This window comes from Sceloporus undulatus, chromosome 1 (assembly GCF_019175285.1).
Source record: "Sceloporus undulatus isolate JIND9_A2432 ecotype Alabama chromosome 1, SceUnd_v1.1, whole genome shotgun sequence".
NCBI classification, from domain to species: domain Eukaryota; kingdom Metazoa; phylum Chordata; class Lepidosauria; order Squamata; family Phrynosomatidae; genus Sceloporus; species Sceloporus undulatus.
The window spans coordinates 273,382,514-273,401,543 of NC_056522.1; the positions used below are offsets into that span (position 1 = coordinate 273,382,514).

Below are 19,030 nucleotides of genomic sequence, written 5' to 3' on the forward strand. Positions count from 1 at the left end.
GTGGCTTTGGCGTGGCTTCTGGACTCTTAGGACGTATGCATCATTTAAACAGCATACCTCCAAAGTGACCCAAAGCAGCTTTATTTTGGCCTGTCTTTATGGGGCCTACAGTTTCCAGAATTCCCTAGTAATCAGCCAGGACAGTTAAAGCAGTCTCAAACTGAATTATTTCTGCAATGTGTTAACACATTGCAGAAATATAAGAGATTGGATGTCTTTTAAGAAATGTTTTTAATAGAAATATATGACAAGTAATTAACAAGCTATCAATTTGGAAAAGCAGGCAAGACTTAACTGCAGAAATAATTACTTAAAGTGGTATCAAACTGGATTATTTCTGCAGTGTGTTTTGGACGAACGCTGTGTTGCTGGAATAATGGACATGTTGTAGTCCACTGAATTTCAAGAGAACTAAGTTAGAGGAGGCTATTACATATTATAATAATAGCACTTTTAATTCACCCAGAGGAGTTTATGGAGCCAAGAAGGATAATAGAAATACTACATCTCCACTGTCTCACTCTAATAGAAAATAGACTTCCATGTTATCTATTGGTTTCCAATCAATTTTCATGTGTAGAATCATACAAACCAGTGGCAGAGCTAGAGCCATGTAATTAGAAAATGATGAATGGTTAGTACTCATCTGATAAGCTTTTCAACAGATGAGAAGGGCTGTTGCCCATCAGTGGAGTGTGCCGTTCAGGCATTACTGTGAATTTGAATTTTCTGTGTAAGGAAAGCTGGCAACTATGACAAACAAGTGATAATCTTCAACTCTTGCTCCCCAGCCTCAAGGCCTTTCTGTCATCAGTACTGTATTTCAATCTTGAGTGAAGTCATGTCCAGATCCTGGTAAGCAGTCAAAGGAGGAATGCAAAGAATGTTCACCAAATTTTTGTCCATGATAAGAAGGATCTGGTGTCAAGTGGAGACATGTTGTCAAAAAATGGGAAACCAGTGCAAGATTTTTCACCTCCCCTTGCCAAGATTACCATAATTTCCCCAGAAAGCCACTGGTTTGGTAAGCAAAATGCACAAACCCAGCAAGCACAGAAAGAAAGATTATTGATTTTTAAAAAAACAGTTCAGTAAGCCACATGATTATTGCAAGGATCATAGTATATTATACACGTGAAGTACTTTCAAGACTTGAATGTGCTATACAAGTATTAAATATAATTAAGTTAAATCACTTTTTAAAATGACAGTTAATGTTATTTAAATGTCCCTAATTGTGGCTGAATGGATTAGCATGAGAGATAGCCCAGTGTAGTGGTTTGGGTGTTGTACTAGGACTGTGCAGACCAGGGTTTGAATCCAGCTTGGTCATGGAAACCCACAGGGTGGCCTTGGATATGTCATACTTTCTCAGCCTCAAGGGATGGCAGTGGCAAACCCCCTCTGAAGAAACTCATAAGTCAAAAATGACTTTAAGGCAAACAACAACAATTGTGACTGAATGGATTAGCACTGTCATGAATAACCCAACTTTCAGGCAAACCCTAAGGAAAGTATCAAAGGTCTAATCTGTAGCTCTCAGTGTGACTCATCAGTGGATTTTTGAGAAACTAATTTAAGTTTTCTTTCCTAGTATTGGCATGTAGCAGGAATGTGGAATGGTTTCAAATGGACTTGCTATATTCATTCTCTCTGTCTGCTTGAAAGATTGTTCTTGACACTCAAAAACAATACACGTATTTTCATTTCTTAAGGTAAAATTTTTCCAGGTCTGAAAATATCACTGTATTTTTCCTGAATTTAGGTTTCTGGTCATAGTCTAGAGAGATTAATTTTTAACCAAGGCCTTCTAAATAGCTTCAGGGGAAAAGAGCTGCAGGGCATTTTAAAATGTTTGATCAGAGTGAGGTGTAGAGATTTTTTTTTGAGGGAGGGAATATAGATTTCTGCTTATCACCAAAAGGTTTTAACAAGATATTAATGACTTTAAAATTTTAAAAGTTTTTATATGCTTGGGAGATCCAGAATCATAACAAGGATTCCTGAGTCACTTGTTCCCTTCTTTCAGAATTTCAGTCAGTGTACATGTGTATGCGTGTGTGCGTGCCTTCAAATCGCCTGTCAACTTATGGCAACCTCATGAATTTCTTAAGGTTTTTTAAAACAGAATATACAGTGGTGGTTTTGCCAGTTCCTTCTTCTGAAACATAGCCTACAGCCCGTGGTATTCATTGATGGTCTCCCATATAACCAGGGTTGACCTTACCTAGCTTCCAAGATCAGAGAGAACATAGTGTCTTTGGGGTATTTTGTTTGATTCCAGTTCATGTAGAGAGCATATATTTGCATAGCCCCCAGTCCATTGCAAAACTCAGTTTCTGGCCAGAGATTTTTCTCATTGTAGAAAAACCTTGGGAGAAGCAGAATGGCTCCAAAATTAAGATTTTGATTAAGGCTGCTATATTATCACATGTGCTCTTTCAGAACACTAAGTGCTGCAAAACATTCAAACTTTGGCTAGTGCTTCTCAATTATTTTCTGTCATGCCCCCCCTAGGAAGAAGAAAACATTTCGCACGCCCCCCGCACGACTGTAAATAGTATCATTTGTCTATAAAATTGTTATAAGTACACCTCTGCATAACATACCTTTACGGAGCCTCGCGCCCCCCTTTACGGAGCCTCACGCCCGCCCCACTATTTGAGAAGTACTGGGCTAGGAGGACAACCTAAGATTGGGATTTCCAACTGTTTGGAACACATGAGCAGATCTGGATTATTTTTTTTAAAAAATCATAGTGGGTGAACAGAGAAAGCCTGCTGTGTGGGATCCATATGTTTACTGCTGTTAATGTGGTGAGTCTCAGAATACTGGGAGTACTGTTGTGTTCTTAATCTTTCACACACACAGAAGGAGAGGGAGGAAAACAGAGGTCATTTCCTCTTCTATGCAAATGAATGGAGTGATTTCTCAATTAACATACATGAGAGGGGAGCTTCAGCAGAGCTTCAGCAGTGACAATTTCTACCTTTAATGCAGATGAACAGAGAAATTTGTCCATTGACTTTCTTAGGGCAGAAAAGCAGTGAGAATCTGGTGGGTGCTTTACGGTGGTGTCATAGATGCAGTGCTGTTAATTTATGTCACTAGATGATATAGCATTCTTAAGTTGTATTTTTCACTGGACACACATGTGAATGGCAGAAAAGCTTTTTCTCCTCTGTTTTGTTAAATGGAACATGCATCCAGTTCAGCCTTGTGAAGTCTTGGTACTGGTCTGAATATGTACAACCATTATATATGCCAGATAGGAAAACACAAGTGGTGTTATTTGGGATAAATTGTCCTTTTTAAAATCTTTTTTATAATTTCCTTTACAGAATTCAAGGTCATACATCTTTCTATTTCCAAGGGAATCCTTGTCATGGAGATAAAAATCATGTTTCACCTGCAGTCTTGATCTTCATTAGCTGATAGGAGGGATTTGCAGCATTGGCAATAAGTTCTGCTGGTTGCTGGCTGGCTGCCAAACCAGGCTGCTGTTTTAAGATACCAGGTCCTCGCTCTTTTCCTCTGCCTTGTTCTCTCTTTCTACATCATTCCATGCCACGTCTTTGCTAGAAGAATACTGTAAAAGCTTTTGTATCCAGATGGGAGTAAAGCTGCTGCTACTTGCTTAGAAAATCATATAAATGTAATTCTGTGGCTTGTGCTATTGAGGAGGGATTCTTTTGCTGCTGAGAAAGAAGGAATCAGATATGCGGTCAGAATTTTAAGACTGGCTCAGAGTGCACTTGATTTCTTTGGCTGGCTGCTGAATGAAGCAGTACAAATGGATGCATGTATTTTAATACCCCAGTTTTAACATATGAAATATGAAAGAAATGTGATTCTAGAACATGAAACCAATGGCGAGTAAGTCTGGATTTTCAAACTCTGTTTCTCAGCCAGAACATCCATTCTTCCAGGTGTCATGCAGGTATGTACATGTTTTAGTTTTTGTTCTGTTGATATATTTAGTCTTGCAAAACTGCACTATTATTCCTGTTTCTCCAGTGGCAGTATGAACATTTGTCTCAAAACTCTTTTGATTGGAGAACAAAGGCAATATTTAACCATAAAAATTTGATGTGCTTTTCTGTGCTAATCTCTGGGCAGCCTTTTTAAAAAGATGTTATACTTAGAGGCAGATGACCTTTCATGACAGGTATGAGGCTTCCTAATGGTTTAAACAGAACTATGTTTGAAAATGATGCTTTTATCATAGATCATTTTCTACAGAGTATGTGTTACATTATAAGAGGGGTTATTTTGTCATGCTGTGGCAAAGATGTGTGTGCTTCACTGAACAGTGTTCTGTATCTATTCAAGCACAGTTTAGTCACAGAAAAATGATCCTGGTAAATCGATTTTGTGGTGACTAACTAGATCATATTTTCAGAACTGTAAAGATAGGCTTGAAATATTTACATGTAGAGAAAATACTTATGTGAAGGATGTTTCATATCTTTTTGCAGTTTTGTCTGCTTAATAAGATATCAATATTGCCTTTTAAGAGGAGTTTCTCATGTAACTTTTCCAGGCATATTGTGACATGGCTTCAAGGTTCAAAGGCTTGTTAAATGACTTGATTTTGCAGTTGACTGAATTCTTACGAAGAACACAAACAGATGTTAAACAAGTTTTATTTACAGCTTTTTGTGTTTCTGGCACACCTTTCTAAAGGAATGCAGTCTTTGTTTACTGGCTCTGTATCTGAATCCTCTGCCTCTTTCTGATGCAAAACTGAAAACTAGAGTGGAGGTATTCTCTATACAATTACTCATGTGTTTGAAATGTATTTGAGACAGAGAATATGAAAAAAGGCTAATGATTAATATGTTCAAAATGCAAGACTGTGCCTTGAAATAGGAGGTAGAATATTTGCACATATTTGTTCTTAAGTCACTTTATGGTAAATATCATTACTTTGTTAGGTTGCTAGTTCTGTGCAAGTTGTTTCACAATACAGAAAACATCCATCATTCACTCTTATAGCAAATAGGTATTCAGGTTCCTGTCAGTTCATAAACCCATTTTTGGAAGAAAGGTGGGATATAAATTCAATAAATAAATAATTTTAAAATGAAAGAGGCACATAAAAGAATATGGTAGCATTTTTTACATAGACAGGATATCTTAGGTTTGTTAGTTTGTTTTACAATAAGAATTTCTAGCTCTAGGATTTATGAAGTAAATGACTGGAACCAATAAAGATAACACAACCTTGTGTCAAGATATGAAAGTTCCAGGTTCATGTTAAATATCAAAGACAGGTACTGTTGCCTTTGTTGCTGCCATTAGTTTAGAGGGATAAGGGAATTTATTTCTGCACAGCTGTATTAAAATATCATATTTCTTGGTTGTTTTTAAGCTTGCTCCAGGAAGAAAAAAAGTGGGGGGGGGGAAACTGGAATTCAAGCAGACTATATGAATCCATCAATTAAGACTGCAATCCTGTACACCTTACCAGGGAGTAAGATCAGTTGAAAATATGGATACTGTTGGATTCCAAGTGTATGATTGAAGAATATCTAAAACAAAGAATGTTAGGTATAGAATAGGATTGATGAATGTGCACCAAGTGTTTTTTTTTTAATTTTTTTACTTAACAGGGATGTTTCAAGAAGTAACAGAATGATCATTTTCAGGATTTTCCTCTAACCATTACCTTGAGCACTACATATCACAGTTGAGGAGGTCCTTTGGGAGAGAAGAAAATATGGTTTCTCTTTCTTATTGGAAGAAGGTAGAAATGTGTTCTCACTGAAAATATGTTCTCATTGGAAAAGAGTAGTGAGAAGGAAATGTCTCCTTTATTCTCTCTTCTACTCCCTTGCCCCTTGTTGTGAAACTTCTCCACTAAAGAGGCCTGAGCTATATTCAAAGGCTTCTTGAAAAGGAACACTCCTCTTAAGAAGTGGGAATACATTGATGTGTTTTGTTTTAAGCCATGCTTGTTAAAATCTATTTTGCATCACACTTAAATCTTTTGTCATGTTCTGTTTACAGAGGAACCTTCTGCCCTCCTAATATAAGTATTAAATTTTATCATTTGGGGTTTGAATTAGGTATCCTTAGGCCTGTTACAGACAGCCAAAATAAAGCTGCTTCGAGTCACAGTGGAGGTATGGTGTTTCAATGATGGCCTTGCTAGGGTTACCATAAGTGGATGTGACTTGAAGACACATAATTAATAACATGAATATAGAACAATTTGGGACATGTTTGATGTTAAATATGATGAATTGGAATAAAGCAACGGGATATATTACTAATAAGAGATGCACTGACAAGATAGCTGTTTTATCTCTCGGGCTAAACCTATCAGTTTCCTGATTATGACATCTAATTGCAACTGATGTGACAAATTGGGAAAAAACAAACAAAAAAAAAAAAAAATGACAGTCTCCACTACTCGAAAACTAATATTTTTTTACTTTCACCCATCTCTAAAAAGATATTGGATTTAACTTGTTCTTACTACCAAGCAGTGTTAAAAAGCATTGGTCTAGTGGCTCCATTATTTTTTGGTGTTTGCCACTAGGTAGAATCATGATCGAGTAATAAGAATTGATGTTCCATTCTGAGTTTAGATGCACTGGAAGAGGCAAAATGTGGGAAGTAAGTAATTATTATTAAAAATAATACTTTCTGGATATTACAAGTTCGCTTACTGTATTTTTATAATAAAAACGTACTTGTTTCAGATAGTGGAAAACATCTACCCCATTAAATCGATGCAGACTTACTGAATTTTGATTTTACTTTTGAGGGTCAAACTTCTACCTTATAAAACTCGTGTTCTAACATCATACACAGAGGTCCTAGTCGTACCGTAGTTCCATTTTATCTTGTTCATTTATCTAAAATGGTATCAAAACTCATTTCACCAGAAGGCAATATCACTGTCTTTTTGTTCATCTGAGAAGAGAATTGTGTCAGGAGAAAACAATCTGTAAAAATGTTGAGGGGAAGTAGGTCCTAGAACTACAGTAACTATGTAATTATTCCAACTGCGGTAAGAGATTTTAATTTCCGCAGCATGGGGTAGATGTTATTTGTGTGAATTTTATTGTTAGAATTGTTGAAGTAGTATTAGAATCTTTGTCTATAGAATTATTGAAACACCGTCTGGCCTACCACCCTAATTCTAATTCTAATTGTTGCCAAGGGATCAAAGTGTTCCCTCCTAGAAGCTCTTTGTAACACCCCCCTCCAACTTCCTTTCTTTTGGGAAGTCTTGTGTTCTTTTAAAAGGAGAGGAGTCCCTGTTGTTCAAAAGATGGACGATACCATACCTTGGGAAGTTCCTGAGCTTTCAGGGAAGATCCTTGCTACTTGTATTGAGCGCCAACCAGAAGTACTCAGTCCTTCAAAGTAGCCTTAACAGAAATCTTATGGATCTCAAGACATTTAATAGGCAACCATAAACATGAGGAATATTTCGGGATCTTTGTGTATAATGATTTTTGCATTTCTTTTAGAACCTGTGTTGTTGTTGTTTTTACTGCCATCTGCAGTTTGATAATATACGTCATCCCTTTTTTCACGGGGCATCGTCTGGACCCATGCGAAAATGGTGTTTTGCCTTATTCAAAACCCCATTGGCTTGAATATAGGGCGGCAGGCATGTGGGCTGCTTAACCCCATTCATTCTCCCTCCATTCATCCTTGCGCATAAGTGAGGGATGCAGGTTCCCAAAAACCGCCTGAGCATGAAGGAGGAGACCGTACTTTACGCCATGGTTCAGTGTGATGAAATTCTTGGGATTGTAGTTTGTGTGGAACCAGAACTCTGACAAAAACGGCTCAATATCTCACACAACTACATATCCAACAATTCCATAGCATCAAGCCACGGCAGTTAAAGGGTGTAAACTGCATCATTTCTGCAGTTGCAGATGCCGCTCGCTTTTGGTTTATTCTGGATTGCTAACATTACTACTCTGCCCTTGAAGCACTTATCAAAAAACATGACCTATTTCATGCCCACAACCACTTCCCCAATGTGAGTCGACTAACAGGGCAGGCCGCATACAGCCAATCACACTGAACATGAGGTAGCATGAGCGCACCGATACCTATTGCAGTACCGTAGGACAGTTGATGTGATTTCCTCGGAATGTCAATCTGGGGTGAGGCTTCTGGGGATGGGGCCAAAAAGAGCTGGCCATGCACCATTCTACTCACAATTAGTATAGCGTGCGGCAGGAGGTGTGGGTGCTCGGTCTTGTGTCACCCTTTTTCTGGGGTGTTCACCTCTTAGCTCCCCACACCCCGCACCGCCCTAGTGTTGCGATGAAGTATGGGACCTGGTTTAATGTGAGTTGGTAGTACACTATTTCGTTATTCACACTGAAAAAAATGTGTTCTCTCTAGGCATTTCTAGGTCTTCCAGTGCAGCTCTGTATTCAACTTAGGCAGAAGCCTACCATAGAATTGATCTGGCGGACCTAGAAATAGAAAATGACTACAACGAACCACTCATGTCATTCATTACGACAAATATGCTTCCAGAATTATACATGCAAATCATATTAAGAAAGGAGTTTGGAAGAGATCCCTCATGTTCAAATGCTAGTGACCCCCCTGTATTAATTTTCAAACTTATCAATGCATTGAAGGCTTCCATTAATTCATGTGTATATGGAGTCCTAATGCGGGGAAGTCGGATTATTTTGTTGATGATGCCTTTCAAGTTGTTTCTGATTTATAGTGACCCTAAGACACCCTTATCATCTGCAGATTGTGATCAGCGGGTGCTTCCTTTCCCTTCCTATGAGGACTGAGAGAGATGTTACTTTTGAAGCACCAGTGTTTTCCAGACTGAATGAGATTTGAACCCCATTTTCTCCCAGAGTTGTAGTCCAATGCTCAACCACTACTCATCCTGGCTCTCTGGATTCCAGACATTTTTAAATGAAGGAAAGTTTCTATAGTATAACCACCAACACTCTTAGGACGGGAACAGGACGGCCTGAAGGGGCGGCTTGTCATCCCCCTTCTGATCACCAGATGAGGCCATGGCAACCAACACACCACAACCCCAATCCCAGCGTTTTTCCGGCGCAAAAAAAAAGAGCAAAAATGCTATTTTACGATTGAGTGACAGAGTGTCCCAGGGTATGGAGTGTTCTTCCACTATTTTTTCATATTGCCATTCTCTTCTCATCATATTCTTTGTGCTGGAGGTTGGCACTGTTTAGCCTTATGTAGAAAGTAGAAAGACGCATTATTGGAAGATGAAAAGTCTATGTTCATGGAAAGTGAACAAGTCAATGAATACTAATGTTATTGTTGCATGATTAAGTCCCGTAATGGTGTGGCCCGAGTAGGTCTGATGACAGACTTGCTCGGGTTATATTACAGTTGGTCCCCTCTGTTTGTTGACTACTAAGTAGTTTCTCAAGGTCGCGAAGTGTGTCTATCAATAAGTACCAAGATCTCTGAAAGGGAAACTGTTTACTAATTCAGGATGGGGTCTAGTTAACCAAGTTTGCAATTCATTCATTTCATTTGTAGCTGTCGCCTGTACGTTGATAAAGCATAAGGTGTGCCCCTCGTCACCAGTGTTATTTGGCCTTAGCAGTACAGCCCCTGGATGGACTCATCAGGACTAATCCTAAAATTCATGGTTGGCTCCATGGCATGTGGGAGCATAAGCCTCCCTCCATGATAAACTGTCTTCCTTCGGCTGTGAGGGTGTGAACAGCAGGCCCAGCCACAGGGCTAGCCTGAAGAAAGAGAATCCTCCCTCCATGTAAACTGTCGTTCTTGTGATGGCCATGAGGGAGTGAACAGGCATGCCCCAGCTCACAGGGCTAGCCTGCAAACAAAGAGCCCTTCCCTCATTGATAACTGTCATCCTTCAGCCTGTGAGGAGTGAACATGCAGACTGAGCTCACCGGGCTCGCCTGAACAAAGGAGCAGTCCTCCCTCCATGATAATGTCCATCTTGGCTGCTCAGGGATGTGAACAGGCAGGCCCAGCTCCAACAGGGCTAGCCTGAAGAAGAGCGCACTCATATCAGTCCATCTCGCCTTGGTCCAGGTCTGAGAGGGATAGAATATAACACTGCACCTCATCCCCTTTTCCCACCACCATTCCCTTCTCTTTTTTGTTGTGTTCTTTTAAATTGTCAAGGACTGAGGGCAGGGAACGTCTATTAAAACTAATAATGTAAAAACCGCTCTGTAAGCCATAAATATCATTAAAATAATAAACCAAATAGACAACTTAATTTCAAGTAAACGATCTAAAAAAATTGTCGATCTATGAACACTAAGCATGGCTGTCTGTTTTACTCAACCTAGCCTACTATTTTGCAGCATTTCAATTAATCCCAGCTATTCCAGCTCATAAGAGAATTTACTCTACCACTTGAGTAGAACTAGAAATAACGTATAGAAAAAAACCTCAGCCATCAGCCCCTTTTTTTCCTAACAACCTCAGCCAGAATCTAAAAACAAATAGAAACCATTTTTTCGAATCATTTTCAGTTTGGAGGAAATGGCTTGATTGATAGGCCACAGCCCCTTCCTCAGTAAGACCATTCTTACTACATGGCTTCCCTTTTTAGCCCAGCTATATTCAACACAGTTTAAAGGATAGGAAGATAAGTGCATCTGTGCTATTGTACAGGTATTCGTACAATTTGCTGCTCATGTATCCATGGATTAGCTGGAAAACAGTAACACCCAGAAAGTGACTCTTTCTTTGATTGTTGTCTAGGCTCAGACTGATGGTGGTCTTACTGATGGTGGTCCTAATAAAATTCCTCAAGTGGATTCATGTCCCTGAGTTGAGATTTAAAGATTATATTTCCAGTATGATTCAAATATAGAAGATGTCTATGGGAAAAGTGTTGAGAAAGTATTGTTCCAGGTTAGCCATGAATATGTTGGCATACATGGGGCACCGAAGTACCCATGACCAATACTGTTGATTTTTGAAGCTACAGTTATCTTCATCGGTGAAGGTATTTGGTGTCAGCATAACACATCGTAGTGCTATTTGGTGACCAAATGTTACCTGAACATACTGTTAACATTTGATTCAATTAACAATGTAGAAAAATTTAGCTGCTTTCTGAATTTGGAGTTCTAAATCTATCTTGTTTACTTGTCAGTTTATGGAAAGTAATTTGTCTTCTACTATTTGACTCACACAGTTTTCATAAACAAAACATGTCAAATTCATTTGGCTTATAGAAGCCTGAGAATTGGGAATGTGAGATCAAATAATTTTCATTTTTGGTAGCTCTTTTATGGAAGACATAAATCATTCTGTATCTTTCAACGGTTTGTCATGGAAAAACAAGAAGATTTTTAGGAAACAGCATTCCGTTTGCTTTAAACAATTTCTCATGATCTGTATGAAACGCTTTTCAAAACCGTTTCAGATACTTTTGAATTACATTAACTACATCACATGACACTGCAGATGGAAGCAATTACTATTTGTATTGGTCATACAACATGTGAGATTATTTAAGCTTTTTCCAGTAGGGCATCAAATTATATAGATGACAATACAATATTTATGAGATGACTGTTTGGTGCACAGCAGTGTTAAAAATCTAATAATTTACAAATAAAGGTCTATACCTATGGATCTCAAGAGGAAATTACTTCTTTCTCTTTTTAATGGGAGTATCAAATTTTATTACTTGTCTTTTATTGCTCTTTGTCGCTTGTCCTCAGTGCAGGCAGAGCCCTCTCTCAATTAGGGTTGCCATGTCCGATTGTAGGTTGGACACTCATGGTTCAGCTCCTGTCCTCAAGTTTTGCTGCCCTTGTCCTCCAGCCCACTGTTCCTCCTCCTTGGCCCTAGGAAGCAAGTCTGGGAGCACTTCCCTCCCCTTTCCTTCAATCGCAACCACATTCAACAGGCACGCACGCGCTGGAGGAAGGGCGTGGGACTTCCAGCCACAAAAGGCCACTGGGGCCTGTAGTACCGGAGGAGTGCCCTTCCCCAGCTTGCAACCAATCAGAGAGGCTTCAGGGGGCGGGACTTCAGGTCGCAAAGGATGCTGGGGGATTGTAGTAGCAGTGGGTTTTTTCTACTGGCAAATATAAGTCCCAGCGGCCGTTTCGTAACCAGAATCTCTGGCCCCCAGGAAGCCTCTCTTTTTGCACGGCTGGGGAAGGGTGGGACGTTTCCACTCACATCACTGTTTTCGTGGGAGGATGGATATGTCAATTCTTACTCTCAATGAGAGAGGTCTTCCTGCCTGAAATCCCCACATCCCATCTTAATGACAATATATCAGACAGGAAAAGTAGGCCCATGATTCAACATCATCACATTTCACCCTTGATGATTTTAGCTTTTTTGGCCTGATGAACCAACCAGTGAAAGCTGAAAAGCTTGCATAACATCTTTTATGATTGGCATTGGCCAAAAAGAGGTATTTGCTGGCATCATGGATTTTGTATATTTTTTTTGTATTTTACAATTTGCATATTTACTTGGGAAAGTGTTGAATTACTGGTTTGTCTTAATGTCAGAATCGTTCTTAGAAAAGGTTTCAAAGGACATTGTACTCTCTACAAATCTTTCTTTGTATAATGAAACTCTCTCATATGGCATTGTTAGAGGGTTTAATCTTTGGTACTATTCATTGTTTTTCTGTTTTGTATACATCAGGGGACCCTGCATATTTATGTCCTTTTTTTTCTTGCTCCATTATCCATGGAGCCGGAGTGTTATCCAGTATTGCTGATGAACCCAAAATATACTTTCACGTCTCAGTCATCAGCAATGACAACAGATGGCCTTTCTCCCTCAATCACTGCTCTTGCAACGAATGGACTGGATGAGCGAAAGCAGGCTCAAGCTGAATCCAGACAACAACGGAAAAAGTACTCCTTGTAGGGGACCAAAAACAAGGAATCGGCGCAGCCAAACTCCAGTCCTAGAGGGGTTCACGCTACCATCAAAGACTGTGTTCGCAGCTTAGGGGTGCTTCTCGCACTTCGTCACTTCAGATGAGAAATAAGTTGAATGCAACGGCCAGAGTGCCTGTTATCGCTCTTGCTGATACGTCAGCCTGACACTTTCGGAACAGGAGGATTCTCAAACGGTTAGTACAGTCGGCCCTTCTTTCTTACACGGATTTTTATACATGGATTCAAAGATTACACGGTTTGAAATGTTTAAAAAATGTCTAATTTGTCAAATATCAAACCTTGATTTTCCCTTTTATAAGGGACCCCAAAATTTGCCTATTTGTTATTATGTTTTTATATTATGCGATTTTAGCATACAGGATTTTGTATACTACGGGGGCATCTGGAACCAACCTTCCAGCGTATCACACGGTCTTACTGTTCCATGCACTGTTCACCTCAAGACTTGATTTTTGCAAATTCGCTCTACATGGGGCTACCCTTGTGCTAGCCGGACACTTCAACTGGTTGCAGGAATATGGCATCCAGTATTGATACAGGAACAATCTAGGAGTGACATATTACACCTATATTGACATCACTCCACTGGTTGCCTATTTCGTTTCCGGGCAACCAGTACCTAGGTGTTCGTCATTACCTTTTAATCGCCCTCCATGGCTTGGGCCCCCCCCCCCCAAACCCTACTTAAGGGATCGCCCTCCTTCCGTACAATCTCGCTCCTCTGGGAGGAATTTGTGCAGTCCAAAGACCAGATTTGACGGCGACTTCCCCGAGGACTTTTCCGCACATCGTCCCCACTTTATGGAATGGCCTGCCGGCCGAGATCCGTCAAAAATTGCCAACCTTTTGAGGCTTCAAGAAAGCTGTCAAAGATGGATTCTCGGGCAGGCCTTCCCAGAATAGCACACGGCCATGTTGTAACGCTCCCCCACAGTCATATACCTTGCCCACGTTATTTTATTATGGTAGCATTGTTTAGATTTTATTGTCTGTTAATTTTAATGGAATGGAAAATTGTTTATTTAATCCTTTTAAGGGAGGCACAAAAACAAAAAAACAAACTATCTAAGACAGAAAATATATTATATTTCTTTAAAGGTTTACTCGCTTGCTGTGGATACCAAAAAGCGGGAATTACATTAAGTGTTCTTATTATCCCCCTATTTATTTATTCGATAAAACTTTGCTCTACCTTTATTGCAGGCGTGGTACCCAATGTAGTGCGGTGCAGTGAACTGTTTAGCTCCTTAAAACATTTGCAATAAAGCAAGCAATAATTTTACAAATTAGGCACCGATGTTACTAGGCACTTGTCTAAAATCTGTCTGATTCCATTTTGGGAGAACGGCGGCATATAAATCCAATAAATAAATTGCTCTGTTGATTCACTTTGTGGCCAAAAAGGATCATGCGGTAGAGCAGACACTAATTTCTTCAAGCTTTATTTCTAATCCATGAATAGAATCTGCCCTCCACAGGTCTCAGTGGCTATACCCCTGGGATGTGAACAAAATGCAGGAAAGAGAAAAGTGGGGTAAGATGGGAGGGTGTTGTGTGTGTCCGTGAGCTTCCAATTATCCAGCCCAATGTGTGGCAAACCCTTCCTGCCTTCCATTGTGCTTCGGCCAGCTGACGGAAGCCGGCCAAAGCAGGGGAGAGAGGAGCACATGCACCTGCCCCTCCTGTCCTTCCCCAATGAGAAAAGGCCATGAGGAGGGAGAGGAGAAGCATGCACACACCCTTCCCTCCTGCTTTGGACAACTCGCCAATAATTTTAAATCCACAAATGTTTTAAACCTGCCAAAAATTGGCGGGTTGTTAACTGGTAGTTTATACTACTATGTTGAAAGTTAGTACAGGTGCATTTGAGGAAAATTACCATCTGTATTCAGTACGCCCCTTACTACTGTAAAAGAAAAAACCTTGTTCAAAAGGTTAAAATTTTTCATCTTGAGCCTCACTTAGCCATAAAGATGTCTTTGGCATCAGAGAAGCAACTTCCAAAATTAACTTTCATTTAAAAACTCTGTATCATTGTTTGATGTAGTGATTTGATATCTCTACTTTTATAATGTATCAGACTGTTTCATCAGCCTTGATTTTGCTGAACACATGACAAGGGACTTTGATAAATTGAAACTTTTGCAATCTTTAATTTAACATAATTATTTTCTCTTATGTCTTTAAGCCAGTTTATTTTATTGCGATCACAGATTTCTAACCGTGTGAAACTGCATCATCCTTTAAAACCCTGAGGCCAAGAATTTCATGATCTCCTTTCCAGATTCTTCTAGGATTCACAAAGCACATTTCTGCATTTAAAATATTTTTCCAATCATGTTTTTTGGTACAGTGTATCTGACCACATGGTTTCGTGTCTGATTTCATATCTACACATGAGTAATAAACATCCACATTGAAATAAATAGTTTCAGCAAAATCAAATACAATCAATAAGCAAGCTTTATGTTTCATTAATCAAAACCTTCCCCTACACACAGTTGTTACTTGTTGCCCAAATCTATTCTTCTCGATATGTTTTTCTCTAGCTAAAGATAACTATAGATGGAAATGATCATGGTTATAGACTGTTTAACCTTACTTTATAAGATGTTCCAGCGGTGGTTAGATTTTCTGCTGACCCAGTCTTGTTTATGCCCAAAACATGTCTTCATCTATCTTCATCTGTCACATAAGTAAACTCTTACTGTACTTCTTCCCATCTATCATGTCATTCGCTTCCCATATTCATTTTGAACAGATTATTCCTTCGGATATACTGTAGTTGTTTAGTGTGTGCCGTTTGGCTACCAATAAACTTTTGGGATCAAACAAAATTTGTGTTTCTTTTCAGTGAGAGATTAAGTGCACTTCCAAATCATTTTTATACATGGTATTTCCAGTATAACATTGAATCTTTTTAATGTAAAATCTTGATATATGTATAAAGTAAAGACCCAGTCTACTGCCTTCTGGTGCCTCCCAAAACATATATGAGACCAGCAGAACGATGTTTCCGTGTTTCCTGAGCAAAATGGCTATAGTAATGTTTTCGTCGCCCCTTTTAAACGATCTATGACAGTGGTCTCAACGGTGGGGCAGGCTCGGACCGGGAGGCAAGCTTGGGAATTGGGGGGAGGCTTTTGAGACTGGCTGCCCTGAATCCTCTCCTTTCCCCAACTTTTTATCGTAACCTGTTCTCCCTGTGTTGCATTTCCAACTACTGACTTTATTTCACTAAGCTTGTTCTATTTTGATTATTCAATGTGATCCTCCCATGTACACTATGACTAGACATGAAATAGAATGCCAATATGCAACACTTAACCAGCCCCGCAAAGCACCCCCTCCCATCAGGGGGCTCTGTATTGTCTGCCATGTAGATGTAAGGAGGTCCAAAGGCTAAAAGTTTGAGACTCCTGATTCGAAACTGTTTATCCACAACACAAATATTATGTTGTTTTGATTATATAGGGCGATCCGTTTGTTCGCACCCCAACCCAAGACAGACTCGCAACCCTCTTTACATCAGGCCCCATCCTTCTCTGGCCTGGGTTATAAATGTTATATGTTGTGATTGCATGCCCAGAGTAATAACACTTGTGTATTGTATTAATTGTTGTAACCACATCTTCAAACATATGCGTTTTGAGGCGCTAGTTGTGTTTACACTTATATTTAGTATTTTAACTGCATTTAGTATCCACTAGCAACACACCTTATTACTTATCCGATTTTGAGAGAGGGGATCCTGCATTGCTGCATTGTTTTACGGTGATCTAACTGCATTGAGTGACTGACATTAGATCCACATCTTCGTTACCGGGCGATACAGCTGTAGCTGGACTCGGATTCTCTGTGGCTTTTCTATTTTGCGATTGCTATCCCCTCTTCCTCTCTTTCTTTTGTTGCGGCTTATTGGACTATCTAGGTTTCATTAGCCCGCCGCCAATTTCACGTACGACTAGGAACAACGCGCTGCACACATTCGACCCGCCGCGGCTCGATGATTCATCACCGAGACGCACCTACATTGTATTGCACCACCCCGCACGCACTTCGAAACAGCGCAATATCATGCAACCCACTACCTACCCGCTCCTTATGGAATGTTTTGGAATACCTTGGCTACCTTCATTCGCCTGAGTTCTGTTTCCCGGCTTGTTAAAGGCACCCTGATACTTAGGCGCCTGTGACGACCCCCACGTCTCTTTGCTGAAGCACACACAATCTCTCGTTCCCACGTCGTCAACTGCCACACCAACTCGCATATAGTTAGCATTGCAATACCACACGTGACGCGAGAGACAACATACGTCAAACGTCTAACAAGTAACTGAACGCCACGTCACACACCACCATGCCGGCTACCCTATTAAATGCACGGCTAGCACACACCGCCACACCACACCGTCGATCCGACCGCGCTTCCAACAGTATATTATAACTACAGGCTTTCCCACGTTAACCAACTCCTACCTTTTTTCTACCTTTCATACGACTTACCCAGTTTCTCATAAATACGCCACACTAAATCCCCACCTTAATACTGATAAATGTATTTTATACAAGACCGGTTGCTCAGCATTGTAAGCTGCCATGTTGTTGCGCCCTCGCTTCGTCGGATACGTCGATCAAAAGTGATTCTGCCCTTCCGCAGCCGGCATCCCCCACATCACGACCGAACACCTCCATTAAACGGCACACACACCCACCACGCGCCCCTACCTGCACGCACATTACCCATTTTGACGCCGGCGCGTCGCTCCGACCTTCGTCTTGCACACATCGCCACCCCCCTACCGGATTGCAAGCCAAAGTCGACCCCAACCAACCGTACCTAGACAACATCAAACACAGATCCCGCACATGCCACCCCACCCGACATGCCCACTCCCGGCCCCCATTCACAACACAACCACGCGCAGGCACAACCCGCCCAGTTCCAGACACAACACTCACACACCCCCACAGAGACAACCACACACCCCCACACCACCCACACCACCCACCCACCCACACCCCCCCCCCCACACACCACCACCCCCCCACACCCCCACGCGCAAATCAGCACACACCTCGACCGAGACACACCCCCACCCCCTACTCACTCCGCACACACCACTCCCACACTCGTAACACATCCACACCCATCAAATACACCACCCGCGCACCACACACGCCGAAAATTCGACGCGAATACCTACTTCCAGAGCACGTCGCGCCGCTGGCACTCTGTTTCGCGCCGCACCCACTCCATCCGGGACTTCTCTTTTGTTCACCCGCCCACAGCCCGACTCTGCCATCGCACCAACACAACACCTCAACGCCTCACAGACACCCCACCACACACACCTGCCACGACCCCGCACCCCCCCCCTCACAGCCCCACAAACACACATTAACACCCACACCACAACACATACAACTACACACCACACACACATACACAATACAGCGGCCAATGAACGGCGCACACATTTAGCAAACCCATTCTCATTGTTATACCGCTCACTCAGCCTGGCCCGTTTTTCCCAGGCCTATGTGGCCCACCTCCTGTTCTAGGAGACGTCGTCCCGCTCCTGACCCGTTTCACCAGCCCCATCCTGTGGCTGCATCCTTTCCGAGACCCCATGCTTGTGGAAAGGTGAGTCTGGACACACTTGGATATGCCCTCACCCACACCTACCTTGTGTGACCATGGGAAGGAGAGTGATTGCATGTGGACCCTTGTTCTGTGCCTATTAACCTACCCTATCACACACTACCCCGTAACACACTCGACACATTCTGTGGAAGTGACGCCCCCCCCACCCCATTACCTTGCTTCCTCTCCCTGTTTACTTTCCACCCTAGGCAACCCCACACTCGCCCAGAGCACACACAACACCACACAACAAACTCCCTACCCACACACAACCGATCACAGAACTTGCCTCTTTACAATCCCAACCATCAACTCATGCAATCTCAACCCCCAGTGCTACATCTAGTTTTACAAAAACTCCAGTTCTTGGTTCAAGATACCCTTAGCATGCCGGACACACCCGGGACGCACACACGGGAATGACCTTAATCTTTTCTCACCCAAGGAAAGGTTTTGACATTGCCTTGCC

The 19,030-nt window shown here is 41.3% G+C and overlaps 1 protein-coding gene across 8 annotated transcripts in view; it reads left to right on the forward strand.

The window, feature by feature from the left end:
* PLEKHA7 (pleckstrin homology domain containing A7) overlaps positions 1 to 19,030 on the forward strand; it is a 271,523-nt gene that overhangs the window by 83,874 nt on the left and 168,619 nt on the right. The window contains exon 1 of one of the 8 annotated variants that reach the window (XM_042445988.1): positions 3,404 to 3,940. The exons of the other annotated variants lie outside the window; for them this stretch is intronic. Within the exon in view, the coding sequence (XP_042301922.1) occupies positions 3,861 to 3,940 (80 nt within the window). The 5' untranslated portion in view covers positions 3,404 to 3,860. Of the gene's footprint in view, positions 1 to 3,403; positions 3,941 to 19,030 lie in introns of those variants that run through there. 8 annotated transcript variants of the gene reach the window in all.